Source organism: Panthera pardus, unplaced genomic scaffold (assembly GCF_024362965.1).
Source record: "Panthera pardus isolate Hobbes unplaced genomic scaffold, ASM2436296v1 HiC_scaffold_18, whole genome shotgun sequence".
In the NCBI taxonomy this organism is placed as follows: Eukaryota; Metazoa; Chordata; class Mammalia; order Carnivora; family Felidae; genus Panthera; species Panthera pardus.
In genome coordinates this window covers 17,967,554-17,991,679 of record NW_026526743.1, presented here as the reverse complement: position 1 = coordinate 17,991,679, position 24,126 = coordinate 17,967,554, and the positions used below count along the sequence as shown (strand labels likewise).

At 58.8% G+C, this 24,126-nt stretch overlaps 2 protein-coding genes across 3 annotated transcripts; one reads left to right on the top strand and one right to left on the bottom strand.

Moving 5' to 3' along the window:
* The first annotated feature begins 956 nt into the window (after positions 1-956).
* Positions 957-21,325, top strand: KMT2B (lysine methyltransferase 2B). Of its 2 annotated transcripts, none has more exons than XM_053906321.1 (37): positions 957-1,344; positions 2,467-2,539; positions 2,784-4,951; positions 5,193-5,306; positions 5,399-5,549; positions 5,816-6,095; positions 6,257-6,312; positions 6,561-6,839; positions 7,178-7,272; positions 7,553-7,651; positions 7,788-7,901; positions 8,042-8,188; positions 8,292-8,387; positions 8,859-8,976; positions 9,503-9,616; positions 9,796-9,980; positions 10,053-10,142; positions 10,233-10,337; positions 10,471-10,544; positions 11,132-11,247; positions 11,344-11,435; positions 11,518-11,655; positions 12,500-12,658; positions 12,893-13,013; positions 13,091-13,169; positions 13,271-13,431; positions 14,497-14,724; positions 14,809-16,105; positions 16,188-16,277; positions 16,355-16,464; positions 19,259-19,396; positions 19,478-19,552; positions 19,651-19,828; positions 20,107-20,214; positions 20,330-20,413; positions 20,532-20,661; positions 20,756-21,325. In XM_053906321.1, exons 1-37 carry the CDS (start codon positions 985-987, stop codon positions 21,029-21,031), a joined length of 8,298 nt encoding a protein of 2,765 aa, XP_053762296.1. In that variant the 5' UTR covers positions 957-984; the 3' UTR covers positions 21,032-21,325. The 2 variants fall into 2 exon arrangements, with proteins under 2 accessions (XP_053762296.1, XP_053762295.1); XM_053906320.1 differs by having other exon boundaries at positions 12,866-13,013.
* A 380-nt stretch (positions 21,326-21,705) lies between these two features.
* IGFLR1 (IGF like family receptor 1) lies at positions 21,706-23,957 on the bottom strand. Its single transcript, XM_019423185.2, has 5 exons — positions 23,844-23,957; positions 23,501-23,723; positions 22,847-23,031; positions 22,163-22,541; positions 21,706-22,079 (listed from the first exon to the last, which is right to left on the bottom strand). Exons 2-5 carry the CDS (start codon positions 23,685-23,687, stop codon positions 21,754-21,756), a joined length of 1,077 nt encoding a protein of 358 aa, XP_019278730.2. The 5' UTR covers positions 23,688-23,723; positions 23,844-23,957; the 3' UTR covers positions 21,706-21,753.
* Positions 23,958-24,126: the final 169 nt, after the last annotated feature.

Here is a 24,126-nt window from a genome sequence, read left to right as displayed (position 1 = left end):
CCGAGTCCAGACTTCAGTCTGTGCGCAGGGGAGAGGGAAGGACAGCCTTGCCTCTTGTCCTGTAGCGGCCCCTGGTGGCCGTGCATCCACTGTCAGCGGGGCGGGGCGGGGCGGGGAGCACCTCCATCTCCCGGGTCTATCAGTCCTCCCCCAGAGGTAGGGGCCGAGGGCCGCGAAGTCCAGGCTGACTTAGCAGCAAGCCCTGTGGGGGAAGCCTGTGAGACACCCAAGTTATTCCCCCCTTCCACAGCAAGCAACGGCGCGCAGGGTCTGAGTCTGGGACCCCCAGTCCAGGGCTCGAGGAACGCGTGCTCTACCCTGCTTTCCGCCACCCGCCTCCACTCCTTGAGCACAGGGTCTGCAAAGCCGGGGTCTCTCAAGCACCTTCCCTCCATGCTGCGCAGAACGACCGCCGGGTCGCACCTCTAACTGACACTAATCCTTTGCCGCGGCCCCTTTAGCAGCCCACGCCTCTTGCAGTCTCAAACTTCATTTCCCAGTGTCTTTGGGATTTCCCAGGGTCCGAAGCCACTGCACCCTGGGAGTGGTAGTTCAAACGTGCCGCTGGCCTCTATAGAAACCATGGGAGGGGTCTGCGGCGAGAACCACACTTCCCGGCAGCCCCGGAGATGGCTTTCTGAACTCTGTAGTCCCAGCTCTCGCGGCCCTAGCTCCCGGCGGAAGGAGCGAAGCGCCCGGACTACATTTCCCGGGGGCCCCTGCGCCTTACCCCTCTCGGGCCGCAACGCGGGGTCTATGCTCTTCAGGCGCGGTCTAAGGGTGACGGCCGACTGGTTTCGGACTCCCGCTCCCGTGGTGCCCCGCGCGTGGTCGGCCCAGCCCCCGGCTCCCGCTAGCCCCGCGGCGGCGCTGGTTGCTGTCGTGAGCCGCAGCCGCCCCGCCCCACCTCTCCCTCCCCTCCCCCCGGCCCTGCGCACGGGCCGCCCCTCCCCCCGCCTCCCCGGCCCCTCTCACGGTGCCAAGATGGCGGCGGCGGCGGGCGGCGGCAGTTGCCCCGGGCCTGGCTCCGCGCGGGGCCGCTTCCCGGGCCGGCCGCGGGGCTCCGGCGGGGGCGGGGGCCGCGGCGGACGGGGCAGCGGAGCCGAGAGAGTGCGGGTAGCTCTGCGGCGCGGCGGCGGCGCGACGGGGCCGGGCGGAGCCGAGCCTGGGGAGGACACGGCCCTGCTCCGTTTGCTGGGGCTCCGCCGGGGCCTGCGCCGGCTCCGCCGCCTGTGGGCCGGCCCGCGCATTCAGCGGGGCCGAGGCAGGGGCCGGGGCAGGGGCTGGGGCCCCAGCCGGGGCTGCGTGCCTGAGGAGAGCAGTGACGAGGAATCCGACGATGAGGTGAGGCAGTCAGAGGCGTCCCCAACGCCGGGCGGGGCGGAGGCCGGGGGGCTTCCTAGGGTCGGGGTGGCCCCGAGGGGTGGCGTGAGGAAGCGAGGTTCTCAGGGTCCTTGCGGAGGGATGGTGGGGCCCTGCGGATAGGCCTGGGAGGAGATAGGCTGCACGGAGGTGTCGGTGCAAAAGGCCTCCGAAAGTGGGTAGAGAAGCCGGGCTGCAGCTGGGCACTTGGGCCCGAGGCACATCCTGCTGAAGTGTCCTGGGATGATGATCTTGGTAGTTGGCAAAGCCATGCCAGTAGAGGTTTGAGCGAGAAGACTGTGGGTACCGCATGCCCAACCAGTGGTGGTTGACAGCAGCAGCGTGGCTTTAGTGGACCTAGGCTAGGGCTCTCTGGGCTCTTACCTGTAGGCTGCTCCGCCTGGCCTCACAATTTGACACATCACTGGTTTCACCCGTACCCTGATTCTTTCTCTTAAGGTGGAGGGATGGTAGCCTGGTGGAAGGCTTCCTCTCAGGGGCACAGATTGAAGAGAAATGGAATAAAGGCTGAGGCTGGGAGCTCTAGCAGGTCTGAGTTCAGCTCAGGATTTATCCTCAGCCTCCCAGAAAAGTCAGGAAGGTGTGGGTTGTATTACTTAGGACAGTGCGTAGTAACCTGAGGGCTCAGAGTAGAACCTATTACAGTAAACCATTTGAAACACACACCCCACTTGGGTGCCCCGTTCCCATCTTCATTCAGGAAGAAACTACATTCTGAGAGTGAGTAAACAAGTCCCACCGTTTTCTGAGTTAGAGGATGAGGGAATCTGAGGGTAGTGTTTACTTCCTGGCCTGGGAAGACCCCGCTCTCTTCCCTTTTGGGCCAGTGAACCACTGGTGGCTGTGCTGATGTGGTCCGGCACAGGGGATGGGGGATCAGAATACCCTGTGCCTCTGTCCCTAGGGAGAGACCCTGTTTTCTATTCCTCTCACATCTTCTAGCTTCTTAAGTTTTTCCGTAAATAGGTAGGGGTATGTTAAGAGGGAAACTGGGGATGTATCTCCATACCTGAGTCTCAGGTGAAATGAGGGCTTTGGCACTGACTGCTGTTTTTCCCCTCCACCTCTGGTCCCCTAAATCAGGAGTTTCAGGGTTTTCATTCAGATGAAGATGTGGCCCCCAGTTCCCTGCGCTCTGCGCTCCGATCCCAGCGAGGTGAGTGATGGGGAAACTCTACCTCTGTAGTTTTACAGGAATGTGATTCTTGCTCTTTGTGTCAGCTCTTCCCTGTTCCGCTAGAGTCTCCATCAGTTACAGAGTGTGTTCTGTGTTCAAGCCCAAGCTAGGCTGGGCTGTGGGGGAAACAGACAAGTAAGACTTAGTCCTTGCCTTCCTGGAGTGCCTTCTTCGGTCTGCAGGGCTAGCTTGACCCATCTCCCCACACCTATTCTCCTTTTAGGTCGAGCCCCCCGAGGTCGGGGCCGCAAGCATAAGACGACCCCCATTGCGCCTCCTCGCCTAGCAGATGTTGCTCCTACCCCCCCAAAGACTCCTGCCCGGAAACGGGGTGAGGAAGGCACAGAACGGATGGTACAGGCACTGACTGAACTTCTCCGGCGGGCCCAGGCACCCCCAGCCCCCCGGGGCCGGACATGTGAGCCTTCCACTCCACGTCGGTCTCGGGGACGGCCCCCAGGACGGCCAGCAGGCCCCTGCAGGAAGAAGCAACAAGCAGTAGTGGTGGCAGAAGCAGCTGTGACAATCCCCAAACCCGAGCCCCCACCTCCTGTGGTTCCAGTAAAACACCGAACTGGCAGCTGGAAGTGCAAGGAGGGGCCCGGCCCAGGACCTGGGACCCCTAAGCGTGGAGGACAGGCTGGGCGAGGAGGCCGTGGAGGTAGAGGCCGAGGCCGAGGCGGGCTCCCTCTCGTCATCAAGTTTGTTTCAAAGGCCAAAAAAGTGAAGATGGGACAGTTGTCCTTGGGAGTTGAATCAGGTCAGGGTCAAGATCAACGTGAGGAGAGCTGGCAGGATGCCCCCCAAGGAAGAGCTGGATCTGGACAGGGAGAGGGCCCCTGCTGGAGGAAAGAGCAAAAGCTGGAGGAGGAGAGAGAGAAGGAGACAGAAGAGGAGAAAGGCAAGGAGAAGGAGGAAGAGAAGGTAGAGGGAGCTGGACCTGAAGAGATGATGCTAGCGGAGGAAAAGGAAGAGGCAGAGCTGCCATCCCCAGCCTCGACTCCTCCAGAGCCTCCAGCCCCTGCAGCCCCTGCAGCCCCTGCAGCCCCTGCAGCCCCTCCACCCGCTCCACCCCCTCCACCCCCTCCACCCCTTCCATCCCCTCCATCTCTTCCACCTCCTCCACCCCCTCCACCCCCTCCACCCCCACCACCCCCACCACCCCTTCCCCCCCTCCCTCCTCCCTCAACTTCTCCTTCGTCCCCACTTTGTCCTCCACCACCCCCAGTGTCCCCTCTGCCCCCACCATCACCTCCACCACCTCCTGCCCCAGAGGAGCAGGAAGAATCCCCTCCTCCAGTGGTTCCAGCTACATGCTCCAGGAAGAGGGGCCGGCCTCCCCTGACTCCCAGCCAGCGGGCAGAGCGAGAAGCTGCTCGGGCAGTGCCAGAAGGTACTCCTCCCACTCCAACCCCCAGCACCACCACGGGAGGCCCTCTGGAAGACAGCCCCACTGTGGCCCCCAAAAGTACCACCTTCCTGAAGAATATCCGGCAGTTTATTATGCCCGTGGTGAGTGCCCGCTCCTCCCGTGTCATCAAGACACCCCGGCGATTTATGGACGAAGACCCCCCCAAGCCCCTAAAGGTAGAAGTCTCACCTACTCTGCGGCCTCCTGTCGCCATGTCCCCACTCGCCCCCCCAGAACCGGCACCAGCTCCCTCTCCACCGCGTGCCCCAACTCCCCCCTCTACCCCAGTCCCGCTTCCTGAAAAGAGACGGTCCATTCTAAGGGAACCCACATTTCGCTGGACCTCACTGACCCGGGAACTGCCCCCTCCTCCTCCTGCTCCTCCACCGGCCCCACCCCCACTTCCTGCCCCTGTCACTCCATCCCGGAGGCCCCTGCTCCTTCGGGCGCCTCAGTTTACCCCAAGCGAAGCCCACCTGAAGATCTACGAATCGGTGCTTACTACTCCTCTTGGGGCCCCTGAAGCCCCTGAGCCAGAGCCTCCTCCCGCCGATGACTCTCCAGCTGAGCCTGAGCCACGGGCAGTGGGCCGCACCAACCACCTCAGCCTGCCTCGATTTGCCCCTGTGGTCGCCACTCCTGTCAAGGCCGAGGTGCCCCTTCCTGGGGCGCCAACTCTGAGCAATGGGCAGCAGCCTCAGCCTCAGGCTCAGCTACAGCAGCCCCTACAGGCCTTGCAAACCCAGCTGCTGCCCCAGCCATTACCACCACAGCAGCCACAATTACAGCCACAGTTACAACTGCAGCCACAGCCGCCACCACAGCAGCCGCCGCCACTGGAAAAGGCCCGTGTTGCAGGCTTGGGTTCCTTACCACTGTCTGGTGTGGAGGAGAAAATGTTCAGCCTCCTCAAGAGAGCCAAGGTGCAGCTGTTCAAGATCGATCAGCAGCAGCAGCAGAAGGTGGCGTCTTTGTTGCCGGTGAGCATGGTGCTTTGGCCAGGCTCCTGCACCCATCGTCCAGCCTTGCTTCTCTTAACTCTCCTTAACTGCCTGTCTCCTCAGTCAGCCTCCAGTATTTCAGGGAACGCTCAGAGCCAGTCCTTGCCTGTCTCTCAGCTTCCTATATTCCTTCCCTGGCCCCGTCCCTCCCCCACGCTAGTCCGCTGGTCCTATCTTTCCTCACTTTCCAGCCTCTGACCCTGTTTATTCCCCCCACCAGCCGAGCCCTGGAGGGCAGATGGAGGAAGTCGTGGGGACTGTCAAGCAACTCTCAGATAGAGGTTCTGTCAGGTCTGAAGATGAATCGATGGAAACTAAGAGAGAGAGACCGTCGGTATGGAGTGGGAGGAAGGCCCTCTGAAGAAGGCTGGTTGCAGGAGCACAAGGGGCTACTTCCACATGTATTCCTGGTTTCTCCTCCCCTAGGGCCCCGAGTCCCCCGTGCAAGGCCCCCGCATCAAACATGTCTGTCGTCATGCTGCTGTGGCCCTAGGTCAGGCCCGGGCCATGGTGCCCGAAGACGTCCCCCGCCTCAGTGCTCTTCCTCTCCGGGATCGGCAGGACATCGCCACGGAGGGTAGGGGCGGGTGTGTTGTGGGAAGATTTGACAGCTGTGTCAAGTTTGGGGGCGAGCAAATGCACCAAGAGCCTAGGAGGGTGGGCGCTGAGTTGGATGCTTGGGGCAGGTGGCAAGTGGGTTGGAGTGCTGGGTCTTAGAGCAGATTTGGGGCACCAGGGACCTGAGCACTGTGGGAAAGTGGAGACCAGAGGGCCAATTGAATGGGATCTAGGTAAAAAGCCCAGTGGCTTTGTGACTCCATTCCTTCCTCTGCGTTACGCTAGATACGTCATCAGCATCTGAGACTGAGAGTGTCCCATCACGGTCTCGGCGGGGAAAGGTGGAGTCAGCAGGGCCTGGGGGAGACTCAGAGCCTGCCGGGTCTGGAGGGACCCTGGCCCAAACGCCCCGGCGCTCGCTGCCCTCCCATCATGGCAAGAAGATGCGGATGGCACGGTGTGGACACTGTCGGGGCTGCCTGCGTGTGCAGGACTGTGGGTCCTGTGTCAACTGCCTGGACAAGCCCAAGTTTGGGGGCCCCAACACCAAGAAGCAGTGCTGTGTGTGAGTAGCCTGGGCGGAGCCTCTGTTCCCACCCATGGTTGTCAGTCACCCAGGCCTCCTGCCCCGCCAGAGCAGTGGGATTGGCATCCTTGTGGAGAGCTTCCTCTCTTCCCCCAGACCACCAGTCCCCTACCCTGGTGACGTGCTGCTCCCCTCCCCAGATACCGGAAGTGTGACAAGATAGAGGCTCGGAAGATGGAACGGTTGGCTAAAAAAGGTAACAGGACTTGAGGAGTATTTCTTTATACAACCGTGTTTAGATCCGTGGTGTGGAGGAAACTATGTTTTCTTTGTTCTCTTTCCCTTATCTTTGCAGTCTCCTACCTTTGTTGTCTTTCCATCGTGTGCTTTCATATCTCTCCTGTACTCGTTCTCTTCTGCCCCACTTCTTTTTGGCTTTTGTCCATCCCAGTGTCCCATGTCCCTGGCTGAGCTCAGATCCTACTAAGTCCCCTGTTCCCACAGGCCGGACGATAGTGAAGACGCTGTTGCCCTGGGATTCCGATGAATCTCCTGAGGCCTCCCCTGGTCCTCCAGGCCCACGCCGGGGGGCGGGAGCTGGGGGGCCCCGGGAGGAGGTGGTGGCCCCCCCAGGGCCCGAGGAGCAGGACTCCCTCCTACTGCAGCGCAAGTCAGCCCGGCGCTGCGTCAAACAGCGACCCTCCTATGATATCTTCGAGGACTCGGATGACTCAGAGCCTGGGGGTCCCCCTGCTCCCCGGCGTCGGACCCCCCGAGAGAATGGTGCGAATTGCTTGTTGCTTCCCCTTTCAGTTAGTCCCGTGTCTTTTGTGTAGAAGGGGCGGGGTTTCCAGACCCGGGGCCCTACCAGTATGTTAGAGAACACAGCTGACTGCAAGGAAAGGAGGTAGTTTGGTGTGGATAGGGAGAACTGGTGCGTGAGGTTTTCAGTAGCTTATTGAGCCGGGTCATCCTAGTGGGTCTTAGTTAAAGATGGCCCTGGGGATCCAGGTAACATTAGGGGGTTGTGGAGAAAGGGGAATAGGGAAGGAAGAACCTCACCTATTTAGGGTGAGGAACCTCTAAATAGGGGAACCTCACCATTTATGTGTCCTGCCTAGAGCTACCAGTACCAGAACCTGAGGAGCAGAGCCGGCCCCGCAAACCCACCCTGCAGCCTGTGTTGCAGCTTAAGGCCCGAAGGCGCCTGGACAAGGTCAGCAAGGCCCCACACCAAGAACCCTGAGCCCCGTGGAAGGCATGGCTCCTGCCCTTCGGGAGCTTCCTAGCAAGTCAGGGTAACGGACTCACCTGAGTGCCGTGTTTTCCACACCAGAGGACAGGCCCTGAGGGGTAAGGCAGGCCTGTCCTTCTGGAAAGTAAAGTAGGATCTGGGCAAGAGACAAGGCTGGGCAGACTGGGGGAAATGGCAGTGTGGAGGGAAGTCTGCAGAGGGTGAGCCTTGGCGGCCTTCCGATCACCACCTCCCTTTCTAGGACGCTCTGGCCCCTGGCCCCTTTACTTCTTTTCCCAATGGTTGGACTGGAAAACAGAAGTCCCCTGACGGAGTGCACCGGGTCCGTGTGGATTTTAAGGTATGGCATTGAGGAAGAGGGTCTCAAGGACCGTGTTTGGAAGAAACTTGATCGTATATGAGAAACCAGGGCTTTAAGGAAGAATTTGGCTTGTGTTCCTGGCTGCTCTCTGACCTGTGTCCTCTCTTCCCCTCAGGAGGATTGTGACCTGGAGAACGTGTGGCTGATGGGCGGCCTCAGTGTGCTCACCTCCGTGCCAGGGGGGCCGCCAATGGTGTGCTTGCTGTGTGCCAGTAAAGGCCTGCATGAGGTTGGATCCCCGCCTTTTTCCACAGCCCCTCAGGTCTCCATTGGCCCTCCTTGCCTGAGATCTTGGGCCCTCTCAGCAGGGTCTCATCCCTGGCCTCTTGGCCTCACACTGTGCCCATTGTTCACTCTCCCCACCCCCAGCTGGTGTTCTGCCAAGTCTGCTGTGACCCTTTCCATCCATTCTGTCTGGAGGAGGCCGAACGGCCCCTGCCCCAACATCATGACACCTGGTGCTGCCGCCGCTGCAAGTTTTGCCACGTCTGTGGGCGCAAAGGCCGGGGATCCAAGGTTTGGGCACGGGAGCCGTGCGAGTGGGTGGAGGCGTGGAGGAGAGGGATGTTCTTGTGTCAGTAGGTTCTGCCATTGTTGTCTTTCTCGAACTTCCCAACAGCACCTCCTGGAGTGTGAGCGCTGCCGCCATGCTTATCATCCAGCCTGCCTGGGGCCCAGCTACCCAACCCGGGCCACACGCAAACGGCGCCACTGGGTGAGAGACGAGGCCCACGCCCCTTGCTTTGGAGCTCTAATTAAGGCTGCTACCACCCCCAGACTTACTCTAGGCCAGGGCTTCCATGAGGAGGGAAAGGTCAGAGGTCCTTGTGAGAGTTTATCTGATAAACAGCATTTTCTCTTCTGAAATTTCGTGTAAACGAGACTTACGTGCAGAACTTACACAGGATGATTGCAGGGGCTCATGGATTCCAAGGTCCTGGGCTCAGAATCCCCTGCTCCTGCCTGATCTCCACTCCTCCCTGTCTCCCTGTGCCAGTCTCCCCCACTTCATTCCTCTCCCTCCTTCCTCCTTGCTTCTCTTGCTCACTTTTTTTCCTCTTACCTGTCCTTTCTCATTTGTCTCCTGCCTGCCATCCAGTCTTCTTTGCCCGTCTCCTCCCACTGTACCCCCCAACACTGCTCCAGGCTGCTCCCCCTAATGTCACCCTGCCCCCCCTGCCCCCAGATCTGCTCAGCCTGCGTACGCTGTAAGAGCTGTGGGGCGACTCCAGGGAAGAACTGGGACGTCGAGTGGTCTGGAGATTACAGCCTCTGCCCCAGGTGCACCCAGCTCTATGAGAAAGGTGGGGACCTGTCAGGGGACCTGGGCCCTGGGGGACACCGGGCAGTGGGCCAGGCTCCTAGACAGGCAGGACAGATGTGTTTTTCTAGTGGCTTTGTATCCTCCTCTAGCCGCGGAACCTTTCCTTCCATTCATGGTACTTTCCCACGGAAGCCTAGCCAGTACCTCAGATAGAAGGACATACTTTCTCTGAGGGCAGTGGGAGTGGAGGGCCTAGATCCCATTGTTGTGGTGGTCCCTGACATGTCCCCTGGATCCTCAGGACTCCACTGAGCACTTTGAAAACCGAGGCTTTCCCCATTTGCTCAGGCAGCATATTTAGCAAGGTTCTTTGTGAGGCATTGGGGTCACAGGGTTAAAAGAGGCTTTATCCTCAGCCAACGATTTGAGAATAGTAGGGACCCAAGATGGAACATAGCAGAGGCAGCCCTCACGGCAGCCAAGAGGTGGTGGCCCCAGAGAGACCTCCAGGGGACAGGTAGTGGCCCCAGCTCCTCTGACTTGCCCTTTTCTTCCCTCTTCTGCAGGAAATTTCTGCCCAATCTGCACACGCTGCTACGAAGACAACGACTACGAGAGCAAGATGATGCAGTGTGCACAGTGTGACCACTGGGTGCACGCCAAGTGCGAGGGACTCTCGGGTGAGCAGCAGAGTGTCTGGGCTGCTGCCTCAGCCCTGAGGGGGTCCCTGTCCTACCCACAGCACAGGCCCTTATGGGACAGGTGGGCTTAATATCCTTGGCAACCTCTAGGGGCTGCTGAGAGCCAACTCTCACGTCCTCCCAAACCATTCTCTCCTATCCTACTTTGGCTGTTTTAGATGAAGATTACGAGATCCTTTCTGGGCTGCCAGACTCCGTGCTATATACCTGCGGACCGTGTGCGGGGGCCACGCACCCCCGCTGGCGAGAGGCCCTGAGTGGGGCCCTGCAGGGGGGCCTACGCCAGGTGCTCCAGGGCCTACTGAGCTCCAAGGTGGCGGGCCCATTGCTGCTGTGCACTCAGGTCTGGGGGCTCGGGAGGTGGGGGGGTGGGGCCAGGCCCAGCACCAGCCCTGCTGACTTCCTGTCTCTGCAGTGTGGGCAGGCTGGAAAGCAGCTGCACCCGGGGCCCTGTGATCTGCAAGCCGTGAGTCGGCGGTTCGAGGAAGGCCACTACAAGTCCGTGGTGAGTGGGACACAGAGGAACAGGTGGGTGTCAGGAGGAGGGGGGTTGGGGGCGGGGTGGGGGCTCTGATCCTGACAAGCTCCCTTACAGCACAGCTTTATGGAGGACATGGTGGGCATCCTGATGAAGCACTCAGAAGAAGGAGAAACCCCAGAGCGCCGGGCTGGAGGCCAGATGAAGGGGCTCCTACTGAAGGTGAGAACTTTGGGGAAAGCCTATAGGGTGGCTTGAATGGAAGTGGGGAAGAGAGAGTGGGTACTTCAGACCCTGCCCCCACCAACTTGCCTGGGGAAGCCAGTTCTTCTCATTTTGTTAACCCACTCCCCAGCTGCTAGAGTCTGCGTTCGGCTGGTTCGACGCCCATGACCCCAAGTACTGGCGACGGAGTACCCGGCTGCCGAAGTGAGCAAGGCTGGGTAGCAGGAGGGGATCTAGGGGATGAGGGCAAAAGCAAGGGCACATGGGAATCCAGGGTCAACCTGGGCTGAGAATGGACGAGGAATAGAGTTAGCATCTAGAGGGTGGTGGAGCCAGGAGGAGCGTCCTTGGGGATTCTAGGTCAGCAAAAACTCAGATTGTGCAGTTAGCCCGCTCTGTTTCTACTTTGTGCAAGGTAGTGTTGGGGACAGCAATGAGTTAGCCATGTTTGGGGGGTGGGAGTTGAGGTTGAACAGACATTAATGCCTGATAAGCCAGATTGTCAGGGTGGTGATGGGAAAGTCCAAGGGGATATGAGAGCCCAGAGAAGGTTCCTAGGGCCTAAGACTCTCCAGAAGAGATGACAGCTGAGATGTGGAAAAAGAGTTATTACAGACATGAGGAACAGCATTTCACGTGTCACAGGTGGCATGGGGGGGCCCCGGCTCATTTGGGAGACTGGGAGAAATGCCACATGGAGAGAGGACCAAGTGTGTCATGGCATGTTTAGGCTAAGATTTGGGTGGCCACCCATGTTAGACGTGTCAGATGCTGACCCTGCCTGTCCACAGCGGAGTTCTTCCCAATGCCGTGTTACCTCCATCCTTGGACCATGTCTACGCTCAGTGGAGGCAGCAGGAACCAGAGACCCCAGAATCAGGGCAGCCTCCAGGGGACCCCTCGGCAGGTACTGGCAAATGGGGGCTGGAAGCCAGGGCCCCTGAGTTGGTGGAACAAACTCTAGGTCCTGATTCTGGAACTTCCCTTTCCACACCCCTTCCAGCTTTTCAGGGCAAGGATCCAGCTGCTTTCTCACACCTGGAGGACCCCCGTCAGTGTGCGCTCTGCCTCAAATATGGGGATGCAGACTCTAAGGTGAGGGCTACCATGTGAAGTCCCGGGTTTTGGGGCTTAGTCCCTGGGGCCTCCCCTCACACCATTTCTCCTCTGCCCCCAGGAGGCGGGACGGCTTCTATACATTGGGCAGAATGAGTGGACACATGTCAACTGTGCCATTTGGTCAGCTGAAGTGTTTGAGGAAAATGATGGCTCCCTCAAAAACGTGCATGCTGCTGTAGCTCGAGGGAGGCAGATGGTGAGAGCCCGGGCCTAGAGAGGTGGGCAGCCCTGGGGTCTCAGGTAGGGCCCCCTGCAGGGGAGACAGCTCCTGTTTCACAGTCTTTACCCCAACGTGTCCTTTCACCGCTGGTCCTGGGTATCATTTTTTGGTTGTCCCAGGACTCTGGTGCTGCAATGATAGCGGCTACCCCCCCACCCCCATTTGAGCTTGAAGTCTGGGAGATTAAAAGTTGGAAGATCTTTTGTTGATTCAACCTGTTCTGGATGCTTTCTATGCAGTGTGGCACTTAGCTCTTACTGTGTCCCTATGAGATGAGGTATTGACTGGGCTAGAACCTCTCCTCACCAGTGTGGGACCTGGGTTAGGTGCCGTAGGATGCCTCAGGATTAGGAAGTGAAGCACGGGGGAGATCTACTTGGTGGGAGGTCAGTGAAGATTAAATGAAATGATACAGGTTTCACATTAAAATGGTGTGAGAGGGACATCTGGCTCAGTCAGAAGAGCACGCAACTCTTGATCTCGGGGTCTTGAGTTTGAGCCCCACGTTGGGTGTAGAGATTACTTAAATAAATATTTAAGAAATTATGTGAGAAAGATGGTAAATGCTGCTAAGTAAGCGTTAGCTGTCGTTATCTTTCTCTCTACTGCAACACTCCGCTTCAGAAAATTTGAAGTAGGTTTGATACGCACCTGGCATTGGATGCATCTAGGGAAGAGGTTATGTTTGGTGAATGCCTTTGCTATGCGAGGTGCTGGGCTAGACTGGGGCCCAAGCAGAGTCTCACAGACAGTGATGCTGAGCATCAGACCCTGGTCTCGGTCACTGGCTTCTCCCGTCAGCAGCCCCTTCCACCCGCAGCGCTGTGAGCTCTGCCTGAAGCCTGGAGCCACGGTGGGCTGCTGCCTTTCCTCCTGCCTCAGCAACTTCCACTTCATGTGCGCCCGGGCCAGCTACTGCATCTTCCAGGACGACAAGAAAGTTTTCTGTCAGAAACACACAGACCTGCTGGATGGCAAGGTGAGTCAGGACCGTGGGGGAGACAGCTCCACACTGCTCTCTCTTTTTCCACTCATTGGCCCCTTTAGCCCCTCAGCCCTTCCCAGCTACCTCTTGGTGTCTCCCTTGTTTTCCTCAGTCCTTGAGCCAAGCACCCAACTGTCCAGTCCTTGCGTCCAGAGCCTTCCCTCACAGCCCCCTCGCCCCCCCTCCCCCCCATCAATCCAGCAACCCCATTTGCCACCCACCTCCCAGGAGATTGTGACCCCCGATGGGTTTGATGTTCTCCGCCGAGTCTATGTGGACTTTGAGGGCATCAACTTCAAGCGAAAGTTCTTGACGGGGCTCGAACCTGATGCCATCAATGTGCTCATTGGTAAGCCTCTTGCTCTGTACCCTGGTCTTCCTGACCCTGCCTGCCCCCACCCTTCTGATCACTTCTTTGCACTATAGGTTCCATCCGAATTGACTCCTTGGGTACCCTGTCTGATCTCTCGGACTGCGAGGGACGGCTCTTCCCCATTGGCTACCAGTGAGCAGCCCAGGGGGCCTGGGTGGGGTTGAAGGACTCCAGGACTGGATCCCACTTCCCAAGTTGTCCTGACTCTCTTGACCCACACACCCACCTGACAGGTGCTCCCGTCTGTACTGGAGCACAGTGGATGCTCGGCGGCGCTGCTGGTATCGGTGTCGTATTCTGGAGTATCGTCCGTGGGGTCCAAGGGAAGAGCCAGTTCACCTGGAGGCAGCAGAGGAGAACCAGACCATTGTGCACAGCCCCACCCCTTCCTCAGGTATGGGTGTTGGAACTCCCTCATTTCCTTCCCTGAATGCTGCCCTCAAACGGTTTCCCACTACCCGGTTCCCCTCTCCCCTAAAGATACTCTAGGTTTTTTGTCGTTCTTCCGATTGTCATGATGTCAGTAACTGATAGCATTATGTGCTAGGGACCGTGCTCAGCATTTTGCAGGAAGTGAGGGAAGAGCACCATGCTACCTACTTGTGGGGGGTGGCAGCTTCTGGACAAACAGATAATGTTTATGGCCACCTGACTTGGGGTTATGTGCTCCCGTGGTGCTCCTCACAGCCTTACAAGGAAGGTGCAAGCTCTGCCAAACTGCAGCTTAAAAAGGGCGGTTGCTCTCTACATAACACAGTGGTGGAATCAGGATTCAAACCGAATTGGTCCCCTCATAGCTGTACCAGTGCTGAGGGATGTGGCCAAGCGCTGGATGGCACACCTCAAAGATTGGGCTTGGAGATCAGTAAAAGGAGAGGTTGTGAGCTGAAAGGGAGAAGGAAGAGATTCGGATTATGTTGGCAGAAAAGGAGTTTGTGCCAGGTTCCAATATGAAGTGGAGAGGGGAGGAGGGTGCAGCCACCCTGGCTGGAAGCAGGGGAGTGTTGGAGGCGGCAGCAGAGATTTGTTCTCACAGATTGGGTGGAGCCAGGTAATGGGGAGCCCCAAGCGCCAGCATGAGGCGGGTGTGTTTGATGTGGCAGGGATGCACAGTGCAGGTGAGAAAGTGGTAGGACTGGCCCTGCTGGAGAGTGCGCAGTGCCCCTTGTGGAATGTGGGGCCTGAGTCAGAGAACAGTAGGCAGCCAGGAATGGGGGAGATGGCAGAGATGGGTGAGGAGGAGTTACAGAGGGACCCTGACCCAGGTGTGTATGGACATTTTAAAGAAACCACAGAGGGGTGTGGAACCTGGGTGATGACTGGGAACCAGTGCACATTGTGACCAGACCATCGGGTGGGGGTGGAGAAGCCTTGGTGGGCTCAAAAGAAGGGAGGGTGTGTGAGGAGAGGCTTTGACAGGGTCCTTGTCATTCCTGATGCCATTCTCCTGCCTCTTCAGAACCCCCGGATCATGTGGACCCCCCGCCAGATACAGATGCCCTTATCCCTGGAGCTCCTGAGCACCACTCACCTGTTCAGAACCTGGACCCCCCACTTCGGCCAGATCTCAGCATTGCCCCTCCTCCAGCCCCCCGTTCCTTCTCAGGGGCTCGAATCAAAGTGCCCAACTACTCACCATCCCGGAGGCCCTTGGGGGGTGTCTCCTTTGGACCCCTGCCCTCCCCTGGTGAGTACCTGGGACTGTTGGGGAGAGGGGGGTGGGTGGGTGAGGCAGGAGCTTGTGGCTGACACTGACCCTTCCCCCCAACAGGAAGTCCATCTTCTCTGACCCACCACATCCCTACGGTGGGAGACCTGGACTTTCCAGCTCCCCCCAGACGCTCCCGTCGTCCCAGCCCCCTGACCCCAAGGCTGCCACCGTCGCGGCGGGCCTCTCCCCCTCTCAGAACCTCCCCACAGCTCAGGGTGCCCCCTCCTACCTCAGTCGTTAGAGCCCTCACACCTACCTCAGGGGAGCTGGCTCCCCCTGGCCCAGCCCCATCTCCTCCACCACCCCCTGAAGACCTGGGCCCAGACTTTGAGGACATGGAGGTGGTGTCAGGACTGAGTGCTGCTGACCTGGACTTTGCGGCCAGCCTGCTGGGGACTGAGCCCTTCCAGGAAGAGATTGTGGCCGCAGGGGCAGTGGGGAGCAGCCACGGGGGTCCAGGGGACAGCTCAGAGGAGGAGGCTAGCCCTACCCCCCGCTATGTCCACTTCCCTGTGACTGTGGTGTCTGGCCCTGCCCTGGCCCCTGGTGCCCTCCCTGGAACCCCCCGCATCGAACAGCTGGACGGAGTGGATGACGGCACAGACAGCGAAGCAGAGGCAGTCCAGCAGCCTCGGGGCCAGGGGACTCCTCCTTCGGGGCCAGGAGTGGGCCGGGCTGGGGTCATCGGGGCTGCAGGGGACAGAACCCGACCTCCTGAGGACTTGCCGTCAGAAATTGTGGATTTTGTGTTGAAGAACCTAGGAGGGCCTGGAGAGGGAGGTGCTGGACCCAGAGAGGAACCCCTCCCCCCAGCACCTCCCCTGGCCAATGGCAGCCAGCCTTCCCAGGGCCTACCCCCTAGCCCAGCTGACCCCACTCGGACGTTTGCCTGGCTCCCTGGGGCCCCAGGGGTCCGGGTATTGAGCCTGGGCCCTGCCCCTGAGCCCCCCAAACCCGCCACATCCAAAATCATCCTTGTCAACAAGTTGGGGCAAGTCTTTGTGAAGATGGCTGGGGAGGGTGAACCCGTCTCACCCCCAGTGAAGCAGCCACCTCTGCCCCCTCCCATCCCCCCTACAGCCCCTGCTTCCTGGACTCTGCCCCCAGGACCGCTGCTGGGTGTGTTGCCAGTGGTAGGGGTGGTCCGCCCCGCCCCACCCCCACCCCCTCCTCCACTGACCCTGGTGTTGAGCAGTGGACCCCCCAGCCCACCCCATCAGGCCATCCGCGTCAAGAGGGTGTCCACCTTCTCTGGCCGTTCCCCACCAGCGCCTCCCCCAAACAAGACTCCCCGGCTGGAGGAAGATGGAGAGTCCTTGGAGGATGCCCCCCAGGGTCCAGGGCTTAGTGGCAGCGGGTGAGTGAGTGTGCTGAGTCTGGAGGAGGGTGAGAGGTGGGCAGGGGAAAGCAGCTCAGCCTTCTCGGGGTTCCTCCCCCAGGTTTAGCCGAGTAAGGATGAAAACGCCCACAGTGCGTGGAGTTCTTGACTTGGATGAGCCTGGGGAGCCCACGGGGGAGGAAAGCCCAAGGTGAGTAGCCAGTCCCCTTTCCCTGGAGGCTCTAGGACCTCTGTTCCTTCCTTTTTCTGACAGGTCTCTCCTTACAGGCCCCTCCAGGACCGGTCCCCTCTGCTGTCACTCCCAGAAGGTGGTCCTCCTCGGGCCCCTGATGGTCCCCCCGACCTGCTGCTTGAGTCCCAGTGGCACCACTACTCAGGTAGGAACCGGCCTGTCGCTCTGCTTCCCTGCCTCGTGCTTGCCTTGGCTGGGTGATGGTCAGTTCAGAATCAGGCCACTTCCGAAAACACACGTCGCACATCCACCTGGCTATGAGCCCGAGACTAGGTGTGAAGAGTTCTAGAGACACTCTCAGGGAGAGTGTGACCCGTGGCAGAAACAGTCATGGAGAGGAAGTTTCAGCTCCATGTAAGAGGCCCTTCGAAAGTACCCGTGCAGCATGCCCAGGAGCCCGGGGGTCAGCTTCAGAACGTAATCTGCCAAGGTCAGAGGGTTAGGTTCCTAGTAAAGCTGAGCAGCTGGGGGGGCTGTCAGAATGGGATGGGATTCAGAGCCATGCAGCTAGATAAGAGCACCTGGGTGCCAATGAGGATAGAGCTCACCTAGGACCCGGAGGGGCAGGAACAGTAGGAAGGAGATCACAGGAGAGTGGTGTCCCAGAGGCCCTGGGAAGGGAATAGTCGCTGGTCCTAACTGCCTCAGGGAACACCAGGCATGTGGGGTTTAGGATTGGTGTACCGACTGGGAAGGATGCTGTATCAGGGTCCAGAATTGAAGACTGTGGTTGATGAGGAAGCCAAAACAAGACTTAGGCATCTTGCCAGCAAGGTTGCGTAAGGGTCTGAGGGGAAGGCAGCAACCTAGAGGGGTTTGTGTGAGGGCTGAGACAGCAGAGCCACGGAGGAGGGGGAAGGGGGCTTGTGGATGGAAGCGGAGGTGGGAGGAGGCATGGTGGTTGGGTTGGAATAGGAGACCGCTGCGTTGGGGGAAAGGTGAGGTTAGCGCACTGGCAGAGACATCAGGACACAGGATGGGGGCACACAGAGTGGATTGGGCTGCCAACCTCAGTGAAGCTAGGAGGGCGGTGCTGTGTTGGTTACAGAGGGCCGCGGCAGAGGGGTAGGCTACAGCCAAGCAAGCTGGCAACTGAGCAGCCTGAGGCTCGGAATTTCTCCTGGCCCGAGTCCTGTCCACATGTGTGGATTCTCTCGTTCCGTAGTGCTGAGTTACTGAGCGTGGAAGCGGAGCGAGGTAGACAGAGACCGCTTAACTGCAAGACCGCCTATGGGGGTCAGAGGTGGTGTGAAGTTATGGCAGTGACCATGACGGACAGGTCCCACCCTCAGGGACCACGCCAGATTTTGGTAGAGGAAACAGACACGTACATTAGCAAGTGTACCGCAGCTGAGAACGAGCACCGTGAGAAAGAAGGCAATGAGAGCGCCTGGCTGAGGCCCCTGTAGTCAGCCTGTCGGGTTCAGGGAACAATGGAGGTGAGGATGGGGCAAGGGCAAAGAGGAGGTAGAAGAAACTGTCAGAGGTGGATGCAGGGGCACTGAGGCCTGGAGAGGATGTGGGTCGCACAGCAAATCAGGTTTAGAGGCATGCCTAGGGCTGGGAGGGCACGCAGTCAGGTTGGCGCAGAGAAGTGGTGTGGGGAGAAAGTGCGGCCACAGTGGGTCCTGCCTCTCTCCTAAAGTGTACTCCACTCAAACGTAGGTTCCCCCCACGCCCGCCCCCCAGCCATGACAGTCCTCAGTCCACACCCTGCTTAAGCAAGCAGCAGCATTTGCACTGATTTCCCTCCTTGCAGCACTTCCTTCTCTGGCTTCCAGAACTCCACCCCTCTCCTCACCAATCTAGTTATACCTCGTCATTGCCCCAGCCTGTCACTTTGGCATGTCCCAGGGCCCTGGCTTTGACTTCTCTATCTGTACTCTCAGATGTTCTCAGCTACTGCATGGCTCTGGATCCCATCTCTAATTCCGACAGCCCCCAGATTGGTTGCTGGGCTCCTAGGTCCTGCCACCTGTTTGCCGTCTCCCCCAGCAGGTTGCAAGGGCAGGTTCTCTAAGGGGAATTTCAGACTCAGCATGTCCCAGACTGAGCTCTTGACCTTCACCCCAAACTTGTTCCTCCCTCTCCCTCATCATCTCAGTCATTGGCAGTTTTATCCTTCTGGGTGTTCAGGTCCCAAACCTGAGCTGTCCTTGACGTTCCACTGTCTCTCATATCCACATCTCCTATAGCAACAACTTCTGTCTTCTGTGTTTTCCAAATCTTTGGCCCCTGAGAGATCCCTTAAATAGCTCATAAGATACACGTACTTGACTCTGTGGTTAGGGGCCTATATAATAATAAATTTGCAGTATTTATACAGATATGCTGTGTATATAAAAATACATGTGTATAATGCACCTCTCTGGTATTTTAAATTCTCTGTGAGAGAAAGAATGAGGGGTGTAGATGGGCATTTTTGTAAACTGGGTTTGAATGAACCAGAAGTGTGTCCTGCAGAGCCAGGGCACTCCAGGCCTCTGTGTAAATGCTCATCTAGCCAAGAACTCCTGTAGAAAAGGGACCGCAGGCCCTGTAGGAAAAAAAAAAATGTCCAGGGGCGCCTGGGCGGATCAGTCAGTTAAGTGCCTGACTTTGGCTTGGGTCATGATCTCACGGTTTGTGAGTTCCAACCCCGCATCAGGCTCTCTGCTGTCAGCATAGACCCACTTCGGATCCTCTGTCTCCCTCTCTCTCTGTCCCTCCCCTGCTTGTGCTCGTTCTCTCTCTTCTCTCTCCAAAATAAGTAAGTAAACATTAAAAAGAATAATAATGTCCATCCTGTAGGGTTCACTGGGTAATTAGAGCAGGAAGAGAGCCACCGACCAAGTATCTGTGCTTGTGCAGGGAGAGGAAGGGAGGGTGGTGGGGAACCGGCGACTCTGGAGTCCAGGAGTGGTGACCCTCACCTACTGTGACCTGCTGCTTGGGATCAGGTGAGGCTTCGAGCTCCGAGGAAGAGCCTCCATCCCCAGAGGACAAAGAGAACCAGGCCCCCAAACGGGCTGGCCCACATCTACGCTTTGAGATCAGCAGTGAGGATGGGTTCAGCGTGGAGGCAGAGAGCTTGGAGGGTGAGTCGGGAGTAGTGGTGACGGAGGGCAGGTGTCTGGTGGAGCACCGTCCTCACTGCTCTGGCCCTGCTCCCTCCTCAGGGGCGTGGAGAACTCTGATTGAGAAGGTGCAAGAGGCCCGAGGGCACGCCCGCCTCCGACATCTCTCCTTCAGTGGTAAGTGGGGAGCGTCCACAGGGATGCTGAGAGGACTCCCAGAGGACAAGGTGGGCCTCTGCCATGACCTGTGTGTCCTCACCTTTGACTCTCCCCAGGAATGAGCGGGGCAAGGCTCCTGGGCATCCACCACGACGCTGTCATCTTCCTGGCAGAGCAGCTTCCCGGGGCCCAGCGCTGCCAGCACTATAAGTTCCGCTACCACCAGCAGGGAGAGGGCCAGGAGGAACCACCCCTGAATCCCCACGGGGCAGCCCGTGCCGAGGTCTATCTCCGGTGAGAGGTCTGGGGAGCCCTATGGGAGTTCTCGAGCATGGGAATGAAGTCTGTAGAGATTGGAAACTGAGGCCTGGGAGAAGATGCCAGGCCACTCCAGGAATTATTCCTAAAGTTCACATCGGAAGAACGAACCCCCTCCATTCCCCTTTTCTCTGTCTCCAGTGGTAGCGGTATTTCTTTTGTCAGCGGCAGGCCCAAGCCAATGGGTAGGTAGGTGGCATCTTTTTGAAGGAATGGCTGTGATCCTCCCTTCTTTCCTCCTCTCTCTGCTGCAGGAAGTGTACCTTTGACATGTTCAACTTCCTGGCCTCCCAGCACCGTGTGCTCCCTGAGGGAGCCACCTGTGACGAGGAAGAGGATGAGGTGCAGCTCAGGTCAACCAGGTATGGAGGGCAGGCCAGGGTGCTGGGGGTGTTCTGGAAGGGTCCTAAAGAGGGTGACCAGGGGCAAGAGAGGTCATTCCTGGGTACCAGCCTGTGACACTGCTGACCCCACCAGACGTGCCACCAGCCTGGAGCTGCCCATGGCCATGCGCTTTCGCCACCTCAAGAAGACATCCAAAGAGGCTGTGGGTGTCTACAGGTTAGTGGGGTTGGGGGGAGGATGCCCCTTGGGTGGATGGACAGGTGCCCTGGTGTGGGGCTGCCTTGGTTCTGTCCCCCTGCCCCCTGAGCTCCCCCTTGCCTATCCTACCCCACAGATCTGCCATCCATGGGCGGGGCCTGTTCTGTAAGCGCAACATCGATGCCGGCGAGATGGTCATTGAGTATTCCGGTATCGTCATTCGCTCTGTGCTGACTGACAAGCGGGAGAAGTTCTACGACGGGAAGGTGGGCACCCCCCCCCAGGCCGTGGGGACGAGGGGATAGAGTGGGGCTGATCCGTGGGAACGGAGCACCTGACTGCCCTATCCTATCCCCGTAGGGTATCGGGTGCTACATGTTCCGCATGGATGACTTTGATGTGGTGGATGCCACAATGCACGGCAACGCTGCCCGCTTCATCAACCACTCGTGTGAGCCCAACTGCTTCTCTCGGGTCATCCACGTGGAGGGCCAGAAGCACATCGTCATCTTCGCCCTGCGCCGCATCCTGCGTGGTGAGGAGCTCACCTACGACTACAAGTTCCCCATTGAGGATGCCAGCAACAAGCTGCCCTGCAACTGTGGCGCCAAGCGCTGCCGTCGGTTCCTGAACTGAAGCCGTGGCTGCCCACCACACCCCCTGCTGCCATCTTGCCCCTCGTCTGGGGGCTCCCTCGTCCCTCCCAGAGCATCTCACCCCCACCCTCCTGTTCGGGGTGGATGTGGGCATGCAGGTGGCAAAGGCCCTGCCTCCACCCCACCCAGCAATCGCCCCCTTCCCGCCCTGGGGGCCCAGGATGTAGATACTGTACAAAGGTTTCTAAATCCCTTCTTTTCTATGCACTTTTTTATTTAAGAGGGTGGGATCCCAGGTGGGAACCTCCCGTAATAAAGTCTGTCAATGTTTGGAGAGGTGGTGTTCCCGTTCGTGTGGTGCTGGGGGCACGGAGGAGCTCCCGTTTCGCCATGCCTTAGCCCGGGAAGCCCGTCAGCCTCCATAGAAGGGTGAGGCTATCACTCAGAATTACAAGTAAATTGTGAGGGTCTGTTAAGGCTTCGGAGCAACAAACGTTCAACATATTCCCAGTTAGAATCTGGCTGGGCCCCTGTGAATGAGCTCTCCCCAGGGTAGCGGGGCCATTTCTCGGGACCATGGGTGCCCAGAGGCACGAGGCCGGCTCCCACATCTGGTCTAGTTGCGCATGGTGGAATGAGGGGATTCCCATTGGGTCTTGGCCCAGTTAAGACCGTATTTCAAAAGGGCACCTTAATGAGGCCCAGAGGCAGCAGGCAATTCATGGGAAACTTTATTGAGGAGGAGGCCGAACAAGCCCCAGATCAGCCAAGTTTGGACAGCACCTGCAGCGCATCTGCCCGCCCCAGCTGGGCCAGGTGTGTGCCAAACTGCCCCAGAGAAGCAGAGGGCTCCCTTGCCACCACCATCTCGATCAGGGCCCGCAGTGGCGAGCGACTGGGTCGCAGTGAGTAGACAAAGGTGGACCAGGCAGCGGGCACTCCGTACCTCGCCGCCAGGTGTCTCGTGGTGCCGCGTGCCATCCCCCCACCTGGCCCAGGTTCAGGATCCAGCAGCACTATCAGCTCCTCCAGCACCTCCAGCTCATCCAGGAGGCGAGACAGGGGCTGTGATGCCAGACTCGGCAGTTCTGGGAGACAAATGGAGGGGTGAGGAAGAGGAAGGGCAATCTTCTAGTCCACCTTTTCCCTCCCTGGCACGTCCCCGACTAACCTCTGCCCAGGAGTGGAACCAGAGAGACCTTGTCCCCTGCGTCTGATGCCTCCAGGGAGCCTGGAGAGGACGAGGGCAAGGAGAAGACCGTATGGATACTGGTGTCGCCACAAACCAAGCCGGGGTAGGGATGGAGGACTTTGGCCCGGCGGTGACACCGCTGGGCAAGCAGAAGGATCACTGCTGAGGTCACCAGCAGAACCAGCACCATGAGAACCAGCACCACTGGCAGGGCAAAATTCGGCAAGGCCTGCTGAGTGACGTTGCGCTCAGGTGTCCAGGAGACACTGGAAATCGCTGATGGGCTGGGCTCCTGGGAGCTATAGACTCTGGGTTTCCCAGACTTGAGAGGACAGGGCTCCTTGGGAGGGACCGGCTTCTGCAAATAGGTTGGAGTAAAGCTGGAGGCGTGCCCCACCCACTTCTGCCCCCCTCAGCCTGAACCTCCCATCCTTATATCCCTCAGTGGGACCAAATCCCTACCTGAGCCAGCGACCCACCCCCTAACCCAGGTAGGTCTCCTGATACTACTATTCCCCCAACCCTATTATTCTCTTCAGTGGGACTACACTCCCTCCCTTAGTCCAGACCCCGCCCACCTAACCCCAAAACCACTCCCCCCAGCCCCTGTCCCGCATCCGACAGGCTGCACCCCTTCCCAGGCCCTCCGGGGCCTACCCGCACCTCTCTGCAGCGACGCTGGGTTCCGCTCCTGCTCCCTGCGGGAGCGGGGGCCGTGGCTCCGGCGCCACAAGGGCTACATAGCTCCGCATTGTCGGGGTTGCACTGCCCAAAGGGACACTCTTTGAAGGGGTATGTCACGTGATCGGCAAAATCATTGAATCCGCAGTTTTCCGAAAACTCGTAGTCTGGTGGGAAACAAAGTCTCACGTGTGGCTGCCCAGCCCCTCCTCTTCTGCACTAACGACTCCCTTTCCCCTTTGTCCTATCCCGACCTTGTACTCGACTCACCCACCCTATCAGTGGACGTGCCACCCTCCCCGCACTGGCCAAGCAGGCTCAAGACCCTCTCTACACAGGCCCCGCCCCGCTTCGGCACCAAGTCCCACCCACTCCCGATTTAGCCACACAGCCCACCCTCTGAACACCGCCGAGATTCGGCCCCTCTCACTGGCAGGACCACTTCGCCTTGGCACTAACGTAACCCATACCATCCCTTCCGTCACAGGCTCAGCGCCCCTGCCGTCTTATCTGCATAGGGCCGGCCGCCCCCACGCAGAAGGAAGCCTCACAGACAATAATCCACAGACCTCGTCCCTTCCCCATCTCCTTATCACCTCCTGGCTCCGCCCTCATACCCCGGCCCCTGCTCCTCACCCGGGCAGGGGGGCGGCCCAAAGCGCTGCAGGCAGCTGCTGCAGCACCGGTTATCAGGGTTCCAGTACTCTAGGCGCCCGCAGTGCTGGGAGGCCTCCTGAGGCGCAGCCTGAGCCAGAAGTAGTGCCGCAGTCAGGAGGCGGCGTAGGGGCCCCATCCGGGCGGGGTCTGTAGCCTGGGAGGCCATGACCACAGAACTTCCGGCCACAGCGCCTCTGTCACACTTTCCAGGAAACCAGGGCAGAAGAAGGAAGCAGTGATGTGGGGGCTTGGGATACCCAAACCGTTTTGGAAGACGGGGAACCTACCCCCCCCCCCCCCAGCCCCTAGTCCAGCTCCTGACCCGTTATTAGAAGGACCACCAAGGCCTCTAGATTGCTAGAATGAGGACTCAGGAACCACAGAGTGGATTCATATCCCACCGCTGCCATCTTCCTTACCTCTTTTCTCATCCCTAAAACAGGAGAACAGTACCTGTCTCAAAGGTTTATTTCGAAGACTTAAAACCATTACTAGAAGTAAACTGCTTAGAACAGCACCTAGCATACAGTAAGCTTAACTATTAGGTATCGCGAACTCCCACCTCAGGGGAGCTGGCATGGAGCACCCGGACCTCACCCTCTGGA

Bases quoted from the DNA above. Each gene is read 5' to 3' on its own strand.
- KMT2B (XM_053906320.1), top strand. From the start codon at position 985: ATGGCGGCGGCGGCGGGCGGCGGCAGTTGCCCCGGGCCTGGCTCCGCG. The intron at 11,436-11,517 runs GTGAGGGCTACC...CTCTGCCCCCAG, and splicing joins ATGGGGATGCAGACTCTAAG to GAGGCGGGACGGCTTCTATA. The intron at 20,215-20,329 runs GTATGGAGGGCA...TGACCCCACCAG, and splicing joins GTGCAGCTCAGGTCAACCAG to ACGTGCCACCAGCCTGGAGC.
- IGFLR1 (XM_019423185.2), bottom strand. From the start codon at position 23,687: ATGGCCTCCCAGGCTACAGACCCCGCCCGGATGGGGCCCCTACGCCGC. The intron at 23,032-23,500 runs GTGAGGAGCAGG...GTTTCCCACCAG, and splicing joins TGGGCCGCCCCCCTGCCCGG to ACTACGAGTTTTCGGAAAAC. The intron at 22,542-22,846 runs GTGCGGGTAGGC...ACCTATTTGCAG, and splicing joins CCCAGCGTCGCTGCAGAGAG to AAGCCGGTCCCTCCCAAGGA.